The sequence below is a fragment of the Pyrus communis genome, chromosome 3, assembly GCF_963583255.1.
Source record: "Pyrus communis chromosome 3, drPyrComm1.1, whole genome shotgun sequence".
NCBI lineage: Eukaryota > Viridiplantae > Streptophyta > Magnoliopsida > Rosales > Rosaceae > Pyrus > Pyrus communis.
The window spans coordinates 18,207,878-18,224,233 of record NC_084805.1 but is presented as its reverse complement, the minus strand read 5'-3'; the positions used below and the strand labels follow the sequence as shown (position 1 = coordinate 18,224,233).

At 38.5% G+C, this 16,356-nt stretch overlaps 3 protein-coding genes across 4 annotated transcripts; 1 reads left to right on the top strand and 2 right to left on the bottom strand.

Moving 5' to 3' along the window:
- The first annotated feature begins 5,258 nt into the window (after positions 1-5,258).
- Positions 5,259-8,416, top strand: LOC137728862 (GTP cyclohydrolase 1-like). The gene is made up of 2 exons (XM_068467647.1): positions 5,259-6,049; positions 6,909-8,416. The coding sequence occupies exons 1-2, from the start codon at positions 5,836-5,838 to the stop codon at positions 8,075-8,077; spliced, it is 1,383 nt and encodes a 460-aa protein (XP_068323748.1). The 5' UTR covers positions 5,259-5,835; the 3' UTR covers positions 8,078-8,416.
- Positions 8,417-8,635: 219 nt separating this feature from the next.
- Positions 8,636-11,881, bottom strand: LOC137728860 (uncharacterized). Of its 2 annotated transcripts, none has more exons than XM_068467645.1 (9): positions 11,762-11,881; positions 11,600-11,666; positions 11,112-11,324; positions 10,609-10,790; positions 10,336-10,510; positions 10,032-10,243; positions 9,789-9,914; positions 9,610-9,704; positions 8,636-9,501 (listed from the first exon to the last, which is right to left on the bottom strand). In XM_068467645.1, exons 1-9 carry the CDS (start codon positions 11,778-11,780, stop codon positions 8,821-8,823), a joined length of 1,770 nt encoding a protein of 589 aa, XP_068323746.1. In that variant the 5' UTR covers positions 11,781-11,881; the 3' UTR covers positions 8,636-8,820. The 2 variants fall into 2 exon arrangements, with proteins under 2 accessions (XP_068323746.1, XP_068323747.1); XM_068467646.1 differs by having other exon boundaries at positions 9,610-9,701.
- Positions 11,882-13,352: 1,471 nt separating this feature from the next.
- Positions 13,353-13,878, bottom strand: LOC137728342 (uncharacterized). Its single transcript, XM_068467154.1, has 2 exons — positions 13,547-13,878; positions 13,353-13,437 (listed from the first exon to the last, which is right to left on the bottom strand). The coding sequence occupies exons 1-2, from the start codon at positions 13,876-13,878 to the stop codon at positions 13,353-13,355; spliced, it is 417 nt and encodes a 138-aa protein (XP_068323255.1).
- Between the last annotated feature and the right edge of the window lie 2,478 nt (positions 13,879-16,356).

The window sequence follows — 16,356 nt, the reverse complement described above, 5'->3', positions numbered from 1 at the left end:
TTTTTTATTTTTTATTTTTGAAAAGGTATGATATTCATTAATAAGAAGTGGATACATACATCAATGAGGATAGGGTGCTAACAAAGGGCCTCGATAAAAACTTTGCCAGGGTTTTCAACCAGGTCGAAGGGAAAAAGAGTGTCATGCACCAACATAATTAATTAGAAATTACTATCCTCAAAAAAAAGATCAAGAATTACATATGGGGGTTCCTCAAACCAAGTCACAGTGTTACCATAACTCAAGCTCATACGCCAACTAATCGGACGTAACTGTGTCATCACTGTTGAATCTTTATTCTTTGGAATAAAAGTAACATGAGTGTAATTGATTTTTTCAACATTTTTCCCGATGAGAGGAGAGCCCGGACTCCGTTGCATACATCGTTGCCAACAATATCCCAATGTTTTTGGTAAAAACCCGGAGACATTCCATCTTGTCCTAAAGCCTTAGTCAGATGCATCTGAAAAAGAGCAAATTTTATCTCTTCATCCTCAAACAGTTCTGTAAGGTCCTCATTCATACTTTCGGTAACCCTTGGTTGTACGTACTGTAGAATTCCCTCTCCATTTGTTGGACCCTCAGAGTCAAACAATTTTTCAAAGTAGCTCACTACTATCTCCTCCAAACCAACTTTATCCTCACGCCATAATCCTTGGTCATCAAATAATCCAGTCAACAAGTTTGCACGCCTTCTTCGGTTAGCCTTTGGGTGAAAATATTTTGTGTTTTGATCGCCGAGTCTCAACCAATTTGCACAAGAATGTTGCCTCGAAAATGCTTCCTCCTGTGCAAGCAAAGAATGTAATTTATTATAGAGTTCATACCTTTGTGCTATTGACGTTTCCGTGAAAGGTTGTCCAAATAAGCTATTTAATTTATCCTCCATCTCTGCGATCTCTCCTGGAATTGAGTGTTCATTGTTCTTTGCCCACTTCAATAATTCCACTTTGGTAGCTTTAATTTTCTCCGTCACTTTAAACATAGGAGACCCCACAATTTCTGAATTCCAACCATCCTGTACCGTTTCTCGACACCCCTCTTTTCTGGACCCTTGTAAATCTGTTGTTGCTGCACCATTTCTTTGTTTCTTGAGAAATTGCTGAAAGATTAAGATGACTCTCCCCACTGCTTTCTAAAACCATAACTCTGGTTGCCGCGATTTTTCTCTAGTAATTCGGCACTAATAGCCAACTCTTCTGCTTCTGAGGGGGAGTTAACACGTTGTAATCCAATTTTGTCACGAATGAAGGTCTTAATCCAAACAAATACCGTGTAGTTTGTTGTGCAGGGGACTAAGTGAGACGATTTGTTGTAGCAAGGTTGAAAAACTCCTGCGAATACTCCTGCACAGTTCGACTCCCTTGTACACAACCATGGTATTTTTCAAACGACACCTGCTCATAATTCTAGGGAAGGAATCGAGCCCAAAGCATGCTCTGCATTTTGCGCCAGGTTTGGACACGATTATTTCCTTGCCGCACCCTGGACTCTTGCTGCTCATCCCACCAAATGGCAGCGCTTCCCTTTAGCCTCCATGCCACAACTTTAACTTGTCTCGCTTCAGCTATCTTTGCATATTCAAAGAACTTCTCGCACTCCGCAAGCCAATCTAAGAACTCTTCTATAGATAAATTTCCATTGAAAGTGGAAATTTCAATTTTTTTTTTTTTTTTTTTTTTTGTTTCTTCTCGTGGGTTTTCAGGGATGGCAGGGATAACGTTATCTTCGAAATCTGAATCACCATTAGGGATAACTCTGACTTGCTCGTGTGCTATAACCAGTTCGCGAGCATGAACAACACGTTGAGTGCCGCCTACTGCCAGGCCTGCAATCATCTCTCTAATTTCAGTGAGAGAATTTTTCGTTGTATGATTGATGCGACCCTCCATAGCCACAATCTCTCGACCCATGTCTGGGAAACTTGTGATATGAGGGTTGGTTCTTGCTTCGTCTTCAGTTATTGAATCGGAAAACCGGGCTCCGATGCCAACTGACACAGCGGAAGTTGTACGAAAAGGGATCACGAACGGTATCCCTTGAAAGAACTCTGGAATTCCATGAGAGAAACTATCTTTTCTGAATTTGTATTGATTCAAAAGTTGTCCATTACAAAGCAAATGAACATATTATAAAGACTTGAAAGACTTGTTTCAAGAAAATGAAAAGACAAGCAACAATAAATCCTCATTGATCAGGAAAGACCCTCTAAATGACTAGAGACGTTTCTAAACTGTTCGCATCATCAAGCAGTTTTTGTATTCCTACATCAAAAGCTCTGGGTGCCAAGGCCAAAAAGTTCATTGGACATGATAAAATATGTATCACAAGGGATATAACTCAGTTAGATAGAGCAACTTGTTTACACGCTCCAATGTTTTTCAGAGAAGTCTCCACCATGCATGTGTGATATACAGCCTAACCCAGATTAAGGATATAGTTCTCTTCCTAATCTAGGTTAGGGTTCTAAACCGAAAGAAGTGGATTAAAGAGGACTACAATAAATCACAATAATATTTATGTCACTTATATATTTTGTATTCTTTAATTTTTTTATTTTTATTTTTTATTATTGGAGAAGTATTTGAACTTGAAACTTCCTCAATAGCTTAAATGTTGAAAAATCCTTGGACATTTTCTAACTATTTAGAATTAATTTTGAGTTATATGCATCCATTGCTTGGTCCGAAGAATGAAAGATAAAAAAAAGTTGATCCTTCACAATAATCTTGTAGAATAAAATTTATATACAAATGACTTTTTAAATAAAACCTTTGACAACCACTAATATCTTATCAAAAAAAAAATAAAAAAAAAAGATTAAACTTTACATGCATGCATGCCATCCACCAAAAGAAAAAAAAAAATTGATATTGCCATTGTTGAAATAATAAGGTTATTTCCAGCCAAGAGTTGTAGGCCACAAAGGGTTAAAGGGAATTAGGTTAAAAGAATCAAGCTAAGTTTGGTCTTAGGACAGGACAATTTAAATTTCGTCCAAAATGTAATAAAATATGAAGCAAAATATATCGCTGCATGGGTGGAGATGAAAAAAAATTTAGTTCTAAGGTAGTCTTTAAAATATTAATTTTTTGAGAGCTAAAACATAGTCAAGGGCACGTTTAGCCCTTTATGACTAGAAATGGTCTAACAAAAAAACTTTCGTCTCACATATTATATTTCTTTCTTTCTCATCTAATATTTTTTTTTTTTAAAGATAATGAAAACTTGAACTATCGGTAGGTGGTGATAATTTACATATTAATTCTGAAACACGTAAACTAGTAACATTATGATACTATATTAACGTTGGGCAAAAGAAACTTCTCGCCAAATAAAATAAAAAAAATGTCATATAGAATACGAAGGATCCATTGACTATGAGCAAAAATCAAAGTAGAGATCGGAGATGTACGGTTGGTGGGAGTGCTAATGTCTGCTTTGGCGTTGGTAGGTTGGTCAAATACTCCTTACCAAAACCAATAGGCAAAGAGATGCTTAGTAGACTAATATTTTTTATTATATCTATAAATTATGTGATGTATTGTAAATAAAAGGTAATTTAACCAGAGATCAATAAAAATTTTACTATTTGGCAATGTATCAGTGCTATATTTTTGTTCTAAACTTAATAAATGATGTATTTTTATTAATTACGTATAGGTCAATGATAAATACTGCATGGGTTAATATATCTCTCTGCACCAACCATACACCACTAGACTTCCAAAACCTCTCAGAGGCCCCTTCCTCTCAAATTCCCAAAACCCAAAAGATTCAACCTTTCAACATTTGGAATTTGAAACCATAAAACTCCAAATCCCAAGAATCCGACCCGAATTACCCAAAAACCATGACCAAGACCGACACCCTTCGTCGATTTCTCCTCCCCTGCTTGTCCCCCTCCTCCACAAAATCCACCCACTCCGCCACCACCGCCCCCAAGAAATGCCTCAGCACCTCCTTGGGCGACAACCTGGACTACATCAATGTCGCCGCCACCAAAAGCTTAGACCCCTTTTGGGTTTGAAATCTTTTTGCATTTTGATTAATTTGATAGGTTCTATCTCATTTTGTTCTATGATATGAAATTTATAATTTTTTTTAAGAAGTAATTTTACGGGTCAAGAGAGACTCCATGAAATGTGGAAAAGATTACGGGAAGAAGAAGAGAACCAGGAAACGAACACTGCAATGCAGCGTCTGAATAGAAATGTAAAAACAGAACCAGAAAATGGACACTGCATTGCAGTGTCTAAATCAAAGCATCAAACAAAAAAAAAATAATAATAATAAAACAGAACCAGGAAACAGACACTACATTGTAGTGTTTGAATCAAAATGTAAAAAAAGAAAAACAGAACCAGGAATCGGACATTGCATTGCATTGTCTGAATCAAAATATAAAAAAGAAAAGAAAAAAAAAAGAACCAAGAAACAGACATTACGTTGTAGTTATTGAATCAAAATGTAATACAAGAAAAACAGGACGGAAAACGAACACTACATTGTAGTGTTTGAATATAAACGTAAAAATAAATAGTTGCTTGAAGAATGAAGCATAGAAGGAGTGTGAGTGATGGGAAAAAATGGAACTAGGAAATGGACACTGCAATGCAGCATTTGAGAAATGAGATGTCAGTTGAAGTGGATGTCAGCTATAATGGTAGATTCTATAATTTTTGTTTATTTTAAATGTATTTAAGTGTCATAATACATGATTGACCTATTTATAATTAACATAAATATTGTTGATCTATTGTCAATATGGTAACTTTGTATTGATTTTATACAAAATCACCCATAAATAAAAGTAGGCACACTAATCAATATTCAAATATTTAATCATTAACGATCACTTCATGTAATTTACAAAATATAATTTACATAAATGTTCTCGTTAACATTATCCGTAGAGGCAATAGTAGCACCAATAGTATCTTCTCCAGATCCTTTTGGTGAGGATCTGTAAATCATGTCCGTTTATTGTATATCGTGTAGTCAGTTTTTGTCAGGTACTGTTTGTGTTTAATTTTAAATAAAAATATTTAAAATAATTTATAATCGCATAATATATGATGAACGAACCCGATTCACGAATATTTGAAATCTTCACAAAGATGATCCAACGGAGATCCGGATTCATATTTCTCTTCATAGTAGCATAGCTCATTTCTTTTGCTTTTGGGGTTCTGACTTGTATGAGCGTCAAATGTTGTAATCACACGCCACTCTCTGTATGGCCTATATATAAAATGTGTATATAGATAAATGCATGCATTGACAGAAGAGAACAGAGCAGAGTCAGCAGACACAACGAGCCGACCCAGGTCCTCCAGAGAGCCCCCAAACCCCAATCGCAGCCCCTCTATCTCCTCTCCCTCATTAGGCAAATTAGGCAATTGGGTCGGGTCCCACAGTCTGATGAGAGATTTCCAAATCCCTCAGAGACGAAGATCCACACATTCCAACATCAAACCCAGCCCTACGTATCCTTCTCCCATCCCCTGAAGCCTTTAGCCTCCTCCCCTTATACCTCCACTCCTCTCTGTTTTTTCTGCTTCTCTGTCTTTGTTTCTGAACTCAATAGTTTGAATTTTTGTTAATTCTTTCATCTGGGTACCTCCGGATTATTGGTTTTTCTCTTTGGTCCATCTGGGTAGCTCTGGTTTTGAGTATTTTATTGATTCGTCACTGCTTTTTTAAAAGATTAGGTTTTTTTTTTTCTTCATCTGGGCACCTTTGATTTCGATTGATTTCGCTGTGTGTTGCGGGGATTTGGAGGCCTCATTCGGGATCCGGGTCGGTGCTGTTTTTGGAATTGGAGGTCTGTCCATGGGCGCTTTGGATGAAGGGCATTTCTGCTCGGAGCTTGAGAACGGAGTGAAGCTGGGTTGCATAGAGCTGAGTTTCGAGGAAGAACCCGAAACCATAGCTATTGAGGATGCTGTTAAAGTTCTCATGCAGGGCCTGGGGGAGGATGTTAACAGAGAAGGTTTGAAGAAGACGCCTTTTCGCGTTGCGAAAGCCCTCCGGGAAGGAACAAGGGGTAATTACTTTCCTAACTCCGTTTTGCTTTTGTTTGACAAGACGATACTTTAAACTATTCTAATTTGCGGAGAGGGAAGTTTTTTTCCCCATCTTGCGTTTGCTGATTTTGTTGTGTTATGTGGGCCATTTGGTAGCATTTTCTTTAATTTTTGTAGTACCTTTGAATTGTTGAGGCTTTTGGGTAGTTGGTTTTGGTTGGTAGTATTTGGACTTAGTTGTCAACATTGAATAGTCATTGTTTAATAATTCGGAATTTCCATGTTAGTGCCAAACTAGTTGTGTTCCAAGTATCGTGGACTCCCTATGGAAATTGTTAGAAATGATACAAAATGCTTCCTGCTCACAGCCGGCCTCTGCAACTTATCGACCTCGAAAACTCTGACCTCAGATTTCAGGATTGCAACTGTATGCATAATTTCCAATGCACGATTTTCATTTTCTTTTGGAACTTCAAAAACTTACTTTTCCTTTGGAATGCTCACCGTGTGTGAATCCCCTTTTAATCGTCCCTTTTTCTGTAAACGCGTAAGTCTAAGTTTATTCATTATGGCTACCAAAATCATCTAGAATGGCTTCTGTCTCTAGGTTGCTAGGGGCGAGAAATTGTGCCCCAACTATTTTACGAGGCTAGGTTCTTCGTTGGCATATGTGTGTGTGTGCGCGCGCTCGCGCGTTATCTCTAAGTTAAGAAGTTTTTCCCAATTTCCGTTGCGGAATTGATTCTTTATGCAGCATGATTCATTCACCTACTTTTAATATGACATGGATGATATTGGTGGTGCTGATTTCTTTTAAAATATTCACCTAAAAGTGAAGCTATCCCAAGCACTGATTTGGAAACTTTAATTATTTTCCAGGTTACAGACAAAAGGTTAAGGACATTGTGCAAGGTGCTTTATTTCCTGAAGCTGGCCTGGACAACGCAGTTGGTCATGCTGGGGGAGCTGGTGGACTTGTAGTCGTTCGAGATCTTGACCTCTTCTCATACTGTGAATCTTGTATGCTACCATTCCAGGTTAGATGCCATGTGGGTTATGTCCCTTCTGGTCAACGGGTTGTAGGCTTAAGCAAGCTCTCTCGAGTAGCTGATGTGTTTGCAAAACGTCTCCAAGATCCCCAGCGTCTAGCAGATGAAGTGTGTTCAGCTTTACAGCATGGAATCAAACCAGCAGGTGTTGCAGTCGTACTCCAATGTTTTCACGTCCATTTCCCAAATCTGGAATCTGTTTTCCTTGACTCGAACCACCAAGGATGGGTAGAATTACTGGTCAGCTCAGGTTCAGGAGTCTTTGAAAATGAAAATGCCAATCTTTGGGCTGACTTTTGGAGCCTGCTGAGATTCAGAGGCATAAATGTGGAGAAAACTCGCATGAGAGACACAAGCGATCACCATTGGTGTCCATCTCGATCTTCTGCAGGTGCAATTGCTACCTCTGAGATGGAATCTATCAATCCGGGAATGGTCACTGCAGTAGCTTCAATCCTTAGATCGTTGGGTGAAGATCCATTAAGGAAGGAGCTTCTGGGAACACCTGCTCGTTTTGTGAAGTGGTTGATGAGCTTCCAAAATAGTAACTTTGATCTGAAGCTGAATGGCTTCGTTTCTGGTAATGGAGATAGCTTGAAGGAAAAGCATATCCATTCTGAGCTGAACTTGTCATTCTGGTCTCAGTGTGAGCATCATCTACTTCCTTTCTATGGTGTTGTGCATATAGGATATATGTGCACAGAAGGATCCAAACCCATCGGAAAATCTCTTTTACAATCGATTGTGTGTTTTTACGGTTTCAAGCTCCAAGTACAAGAAAGACTCACGCGACAGATAGCAGAGACAGTATCACCACTGTTAGGTGGAGATGTGATTGTGGTTGTGGAGGCTAGCCACACCTGTATGATCTCTAGAGGGATCGAGAAGTTCGGAAGTAGTACAGCAACAATTGCTGTACTGGGTCGATTTTCAACTGACCCTGCTGCAAGAGCCAAGTTTATGCAGGGCATTCCAAACACTGCCGTTTCAGGACGATGATCCTAGTTCATCAACATATTTTATTAAGATATCCATTTTTCTCGAGCAATTTCTTTGCAAGGCATTCGGTTTAGCCATTGTACCCCAGCTTGACCGTGATAAGTCGAAAGATCAAGTAATCTCGGCAGTCTTGCCCATTTTTCGTGTTGTCAGAATTCATTAGATGACTCCAAAGTTTTGGTCTTTGATCTTCTACTATCTGTAGCATAAGCCCTTGCAAGATTCCAAGCCTGTCTTTGTTTCATCGACTTTATTTTCTCAGTGCTTTTTCTTTGTTCCTTTTCTGGAATACGATGGAAGAAATACTGAAAACAAATAATGCGTTCGACAGTTTTTTCATTGATTCTATGTATTCACCAAGCAACAGGAAACCCATACTACTACTCGAGCAAATGTATTTTCAAGTATTTGAAGATCTTCGGAAAATACGCGTAAATAGAACTTTGAGTAATCTTCATCCAATTTAGCAGTTAATAAAACACGTTTTAGTGTCCGTTTTGTGCCCCTTTGTTCACTGCCGTATTCAAAACTCGAAACAGAGTTTGCACGGATCAAATGCAGAGAATGAACAACATTACCAACGAAGGCCTTCGCTTGAAGCGAAAAAGATTGAACGTGCATATACAAATTACAAAACCATATAAACATCAGCACTTAACAGGCGCATGTATACATATGTCCGACCTGGAACAATGTGATTATACTATTTAGGAGTGAGTTATAAGACATTGAAACAAAATAACTTAGTCATCTAACCACAAGTGTCGGATTTTACTCCATTCGATCCTCATCTTCTGATGAATTTTTGTTCTGGTCTGATAAAGTTTCTTTTTAATCTTGAGAAGTTCTACTCTCGGCAAAGGGCCATTGTAAATATGCTCTTCCGCTGAAGGATCATGCTGAACATGCTCTTGGAGCAAAGGGGATGAAGGCGGTGAAGGGGATGAAATCGGTGAAGGGTTGTCGTGAATATGTGCTTGGGGTGAAGGACCATGGCTATGCTGGATATGTGCTTGGGCCGAAGGATCATGCTGAATATGCTCTTGGAGCAAAGCGGATGAAAGCGGTGAAGGGGGTGAAAGGGGTGAAGGGCCATGGCAATGCTGAATATGTGCTTGGGGCGAAGGATCATGCTGAATATGTTCTTGGAGCAAGGTGGATGAAGACGGTGAAGGGGGTGAAAGGTTATCGTGAATATGTGCTTGGGGTGAAGAGCCATGGCAATGCTGAATATGTGGTTCAGGCGAAGGGCAGTAGCCGTGCTGAGTATGCGCTTGAGGCGAAGGGCAGTAGCCGTACTGAATATGCGCTTGAGGCGAAGGGCCGTGCTGAATATCTGGAAGATGATTCATAGACCATATATTTGTGGCGATGCTGAGGAATATTAGCAGGAGCATACACGGTAACAGTGACAAAGTATCAACCTGCATGTAATAACCACAATAAGCAAACGAACAAGGTACTGGAAAGATACGGGGAAAATCATAACAAACAGATGACAAATTACATCAGTGTTCGTAAAAAGTACAGACCTTTCTTCTACGAGGAAGATTTTTCTCGGCATGCTCAAGCGAATAGCGTATCATGTCAACTATTGTCAACTTAGTTACCGGATCACTGCTTTCTACTAGCACAAAGAGAAACATTTAATTTTGTAAAAATTAATTAATATGCAAACCATAACGGAGAAGGGGATAACTTCAAGGGTCACCTGGGATGTCAAAAATTTGAGTTGTGGGAGGAATACCAAGCAGTTCTCCCAAATGGACACGAACACGAGCACGTTCATCAAGTGAAAGTAAATCACCATGTGTGACGACAAGAAGGGGTTTATCATCTGGAAGAAAAAATGGAGACGTAGTGACTAAACACCTTAAATTCAAGTTTCCAGCACTTCCCTTCCTTCAAAATATTGAAATGAAGATTGAGTCATAAAAACTCAACATCCAAATACCTTTAAATGCCAAGTATCCAGAGTTGAAAGCTGAGGCGATCATTTCGGTATATCGTGTCTCTGCATCTTCATCGCCTTCCATTGATTTCAGAACTGAGAGGCCATTAACAACAAATATGACAAAATTAACGCTCCTGATCTCACTGGACAGATAACCATCATCACGAGCTTTGTACATCATCGTTTTCCTCAAACTTTGACTGTCTGAATCCCTGAGAGTCAATTGAGATCAATTGAAGTGAATGAAAGTAAACAAATTCATAAAACCAAAATGAGAGGGCTGTACAGACTTGGAAATTCAGACCTCATAACAAGCTCCCCGTGACGAACACCATTTTCCATCCAGTGCTTCAGTATTATTATGTTTTCGAGTGAATTATCAGACAAACTACGGGTATCATAAAGGCAAAAAGAACTCGAACATCGTGGTATCATATATCCGTGGAGGAAAAAAGTTCCTTCTCCAACAGATGAATTATCTGGCACAAATGAAACAATGCAGGTGAAGCAGTGGAACATAAATAACCAAGTTCATTCACAAATAAACATCTTTCGTGATTCAAAACTGAAGCCATACATGATACTTGGGCTCTTTCAGAGGCAAACTCGTCATCTTCAAACACTTTCGATATTCTATTTACAAGACTGCTCTTTCCAGATCCTTTTGGACCAACCAATAAAAGCGTTGTCGTCTTTGGCACATCATAATTCCTCGGCTTCACAGAACCTACTCTATCAATCCACGCACCCGGGCGGTAGCTGTAAAATTCATGAAGCCAAATCACTTCAAGCAAACATATATAACCAATCTAGCGAATGTATACAATACAAAACCCTCAACACACAAGATATTCCTGAAATGATATCAAAGAAATGCCTTAATTTTCTGAAAATTCGAATTGATCTCAACGAGTTATTATTCCACTACACTGACCACAAATGACAAAAACCTTTTTTCCCCCCGGCATTTCAAATAACTTGAATATAGCTTGGGAATAGTTCCGATATGTTAAATGTGTAAAATTTTCTATCCCACATAATTCTTAAATCGAAAGGTCTTGTACTAAACAAATATTATACCTCAAGATTTTGCTCTTGGCTTCTTCCAAATCTTTGCTTCGAATCCGCAAGTCATCATAACCCTGCAAAATTTTCCTATAAACACTTTCCCTCCTCTGATCAGTTTCAAAATCCACAGAAGCAGAAGAATTTTGACTTCCCAATCCGCCAAAATTTCGAAAAAACGGCGCATTTTGTTGATCGAGCACAGCATCCTTGACACTCAGACCATCACTGCTCCATTGAAAACCATAAACCACTTTTAAAGTTAAACTTTCACAGACAGTACATGTATTTAATACAATCACAACGACGGTCGGATATAATTCGATAGTAATTGTATTAAATACGTGTAATACGAATAAAAAATTGAAACATGGGTTCCGAGAATGACGTCCTATGGTTCAAAACCAAATTTGATCATGCGTTTTTCATCATAGTTTCTCGGGAACCAAACAGGAAGCAAGAAACCGAGAAAACGAATGGGACTATGGGAATACATGAGGTACCTTAGAATTTGTGATGAAAGTTGGGGGGAGTCTTGGTCGAGTAAGAAGTCTTCTTCTTGCCCTGTATCTGTAATTTTACCATTGCATAAATAGTCGGTTATTAACTTCATTTACCCAAATCACATGTCAGAAGGCTAGCTTATGGATCAGCTGATAATTTACCTCTGCCATCGCCACCCATGTCAGCACAGCTCCCTGGGAGTTGCAGTCTTCAGACAGACGGAGATAAAGAGAGAGAGAGAGAGAGAGAGAGAATAACTAAATTCGCAGAATATCTTTTAGGAAGGATTGATTAGTAGTTAAGGAACCAGGTTGACGAAGACGACGCACCAGCCACGTGAAAAGGAGAAGATGCGCAAACTATTGCCACCTGTCGGGCATCACCCATTAATTTATATTTTCTTTTTAATTTAATCCCTTTTTTTTTTTTTTTTTTTTTTTGAGATCATGTATTTAATCCCCGCGGCCAAGGCTCTCGATAGTCGCTACACATAATAGCATTTCCCTCGCATTAACGAATTAATAATATGTAAAATCTTTTTATGATTTATTTTGATTAAGGTTTTTCCTTTCTTTGTAATTTCAATTTCATAAGATAACAGATTCTAATTTGAGCGGTGTTACTACTATTTGATCTAATTCACGTCTGTTGTTGATTAAGTCGCATTCCTCCTTATTATAAAACAACATAATCTTTTTTATTAATTTTCAGATGACATTCGAACTTCAGTTCAAAGGAGACAAAGTGGTAAGCAAGCAAACATGTCTAATAACTCGTTTGGAAGTGCTATTAAAATGAGTGAAATGCTTTTTGGTAAAAGGTTATAGAACCAATCCTTGACAAATATATAGAGAATCCTAAAAATGTATTTAAAGTGTTTTTTAAACTCAAAAATATTTTCTCTAAACACACTTTTAGTCATTTAAAAGCAATTCCAAACAAACCCTAATAATGTAGAATTCATGGAATATCATCATCCCTACTTTCCATTATATCGTAGTAAAATGTAGTAAAAAAATTGGCATGAGGGCAATGTGTTTCCACATTCTTGTGTACTATATGTTTAAAATCCAAGTCTCTCTAACCTAGCAAAAAATCTAAACCTAAGGCCATCTCCAACTGAAGGAGGGTCAGAGGGCTCGTTTTAACCCTTTGAGCCTCCAAGAAATTAATATTTTAATGAACAATGCATGGTCATATTTCTTATCATCTCCAACCGAGGGGCCAGAGTGTCATAGGCAAAACATAACCCTATGACAAAAAACCATCTCCAACCAAGGGCCAAAGGGTTATAGTATGAAATGTAAAGAATTGAAATAAAATGAGGTAAGACAGTATGGAATGGTGAAAAATATGTGAGAAATGGTATAGGAAAAAAATTATAAATAAAATAAATAAATAAATAATTGGGATGGGCAAATGGAAAAAAAAAAAAAAAAAAAAAAGATGGGCTGGCTGGAGATGGCCAGCCCACTGGCCTGATTTACTGGTTTTGGCCCAATGTGGCCCACAAGCCTTTTGACCTAACCCTTAGTTCGAGACAATTTTCATGTCATTTTAGGTTATTTTCGGCCCTATAGCCCTCTGATCGGAGTGGTTGGAGATGGCCTAATTTCATCATCTCAGGACATTCAACTTGAGTCAACACATCCCTCAAACGTATATCTTCTTTTTTTTTTTTTTTTTTGGAAGACAGAATAAATAACACCCGGGCAAAGGTGCCGAAGAGAAACAGGAAGGCCTACAAAGAGGCTAACGGACAGTACTAGGAATGGGTAATGCAAGGAGGTAACAGAAACTAAGAGCTGCATCGAATGCTAAAGCGTCTCTCCTCACACTACCAACACAATTAATGAGGAAATGGGAGACCATCATTACACAAAACATGAACAAGGGAAGATGGAGGTCTATCGACCCATATAAAATCACATGCATCCTCACAATACCGCGAAGCCAAAAGGTCCGCTGCCACATTGGCTGATCTTGGAGCCCAAGACCAACGGCAATCTTGGAAACCACTCCCCAGAGTACTACATCTCGCAATAACCGGGAATGCTTCCCAACTGCCCTTCCTTGTTATGTCCTTTAAACAAGAAATAGACTCCAACGAGTCAGATTCCACCATTATCATATTCCATCCTCTGGTCATACCCAGCATACAACCATGCCAAATGGCTTTCGCCTCTATCATAGCTACACTAGTGGCTTTCTCCTTGTACCTGCATGCCGCCAGAAAACTGCCTTCCTCATCTCTAGCCACAGCTCCCGTATATCCCATCCCATCGGAGGAGACCAACCAACGGCAATGACATCATCTCGAGGATTGGTCACAAAAGAGTGTGGTTGGATTGCCAAGGCGTCCTTGAAAGTTAAGGTCGAGTGAGTGATGGCTGCAATCACCTGTGATGGGTAGATAAGTTGTTGATTGAACAGGAAGTTGCATCTTGCCTTCCATATATGCCAGCATGTAATGGCAATATAAGACATCATATGGTTCCGCAACTCCTTCAAGCCATTGACTGATTCATACATATGCATCAGCCATCTTGCCCATGAAGTAGTCACATACCGATTTAATCTAATATTCAGACTTCCCCCAAACCAAATCTGTTGCACCCACGGGCATTCAAGAAATAAGTGTTCAATGGATTCGTCTCGAACCTGGCAGATAGGACACCTAGCAGAAGGGGAAGAGTTCCGATGATGTGCCGCATGTAGGGACTTCCACAGAAAACACCGAATTTTGGAGGAACATTCAAGTGCCAAACACACTTCCACACAATTCCAGGAACGAAATCCAACCGATGAAAAGTGGGGCTCGTCAGTGATTGAATACAATTGTGAGCCCAATGGTATCCAGATTTAATAGTAAACATCCCATTCTTCTCAAAGGGCCACACCAATCTATCCCTAAGAGTTGGATCTCCAATTTGAGTCTCCAGGATAGCATCCAACTCCTCCACAACCAAGAAAGGTTTCAAAAAGTCGATATTCCACTCCTCATTCTCCGAGTCAATTAACGATCTCACCATAAGGTTTGAGGAGACCTGCACCGTGCCAAGGGGAGATGGTATGCCCACTGGGATGGTCGGGAGCCATCTGTCACCATAATATATATCTTCTTATGAAGCACAACGAGCAGACCAAAAGACCCTTTCCCTTGCTAACATAACAAAGCCCTGAATAATATGCACAAACACGTGAATAGCGTACGTTATGACACGATTCTATATAAATCTTTTCAGTTAAAGAAATAAAAGAATGAGAGTTGCACCATCATACAGTTCACATACCTGAATAAGTCTACTGCAGATGTAGAAAAATGATGCAGTAACAAGCTCCGCCTCAAAACCCAGATGCTGGTTTCCTCCTCCTTCCCTTAAGAGTGAAAACATCAGCAAAGTCGATTTGCATAGCTTCTGCCCACACTTCGGGAATGCTTTCAACCTCGGGTGCACCCACTTTGGGCTTCCTTTGACTCTCAGCCATTCCTGTTGAACATTCCTAATCATCAAACTCAGACTCGTCTTTTATCTTGGGGATGGAAAGTATCTCACTCAGATACTTGGAACCGGGATGTGGTGGTTTTGTAGATGCTCTACCGTTCTCTTTAACTTTTTAACACTAGAAGATGATGGTTTTGTTGAGCTTGCACTGGTTTGTTCAGATGCTCTCAAACGGTTAATTATGGCTTCCTTGATATCTGCTTACAATTGTTGGCTGGCCCCTCCTCTGATAAAAACTCGGGAACAGTTTGGCTTACTTCAAATTTCCTTCCAATTTCCGCGATTTAACTAACAGATGACCAGATAACAACCAATTTATTAACTAATTAATTTAAAATCTGTTAATTTTTTATGTCGTTTTATGTCAGGTTAATAAATCGTCGCCTTGGTATAAATTGTATTGATTTTATCTCAAACTCATGACCAAATATTTAGTTGATTTTAACTTTAAAAGAAGAAAACAAAAAAAATTCAAACGAATGGTTAACTGTTTGGTTCAATTGGTTTGGGTTGGGCTTCCATTTAGTTTTTAAAAACAGAATATACCGGATAATGGGCTCCTCTATTTGAAAGCGGCTGCCCGTTGTTGTGTGTATCCTATTTGTGTTATCTTGTGTATTGACAAAACCTTCCTTTTCCAATGTTCCAAATATATATTGGAAATTAAACAGATACATGATTTAATTTCTCCAATATAACAAAAAATAAAATAAGTGAACATACATCATAGATTCTTAATATAAGATAATATTTAATGTCAGATCATTATATTATACACCTTGAAAAATTTCTTAATTTTTCTAGTTTGAGTTTATAGTATATAATTTTAATAAATACATCGTCAATGCATATTATAATCATCCTAAAACATTTTCCAACTTCTCTCAAGTTTAGAGTTCAGATTTGAGGTGTTAAAATTGTTTCGATGAGATTTTTTTTTTTTTTTATGTGCAAAACTTTTCAAGTGCACTAATACATTGACTTCAGTTATTAAAACTGAAAAGGCTGAATGTGCACCGAAGAATTCAAGTTGATAACAACATAATACTATGCATTGTGCAGGGACGGAAGCACTATAAGGCCACTATAGGCCAAGGCCTACCCTCACATTTTAAGGCTTTCTAAATATTTAGGATTATAATTTATTTATTTATTTTGTATTATACTTCTTTTAGTCTACACAAAACTCTTAAATTTTATTCACGAATAATTAAACAAGAGGTCTCTTTTTCTTTGAAACTCCCAACAAC

Excerpts from the sequence above, each read along its gene's own strand:
- LOC137728862 (XM_068467647.1), top strand. The coding sequence starts at position 5,836 with ATGGGCGCTTTGGATGAAGGGCATTTCTGCTCGGAGCTTGAGAACGGA. Across the intron at positions 6,050-6,908 it reads CCTCCGGGAAGGAACAAGGG|GTTACAGACAAAAGGTTAAG; the intron begins GTAATTACTTTC and ends ATTATTTTCCAG.
- LOC137728860 (XM_068467645.1), bottom strand. Across the intron at positions 11,325-11,599 it reads CTTTCATCACAAATTCTAAG|TGATGGTCTGAGTGTCAAGG; the intron begins GTACCTCATGTA and ends TCAATGGAGCAG. Across the intron at positions 9,502-9,609 it reads ATCTTCCTCGTAGAAGAAAG|GTTGATACTTTGTCACTGTT; the intron begins GTCTGTACTTTT and ends TATTACATGCAG.
- LOC137728342 (XM_068467154.1), bottom strand. The coding sequence starts at position 13,878 with ATGGGATATACGGGAGCTGTGGCTAGAGATGAGGAAGGCAGTTTTCTG. Across the intron at positions 13,438-13,546 it reads GCGGACCTTTTGGCTTCGCG|TGTGAGGAGAGACGCTTTAG; the intron begins GTATTGTGAGGA and ends TTGTGTTGGTAG.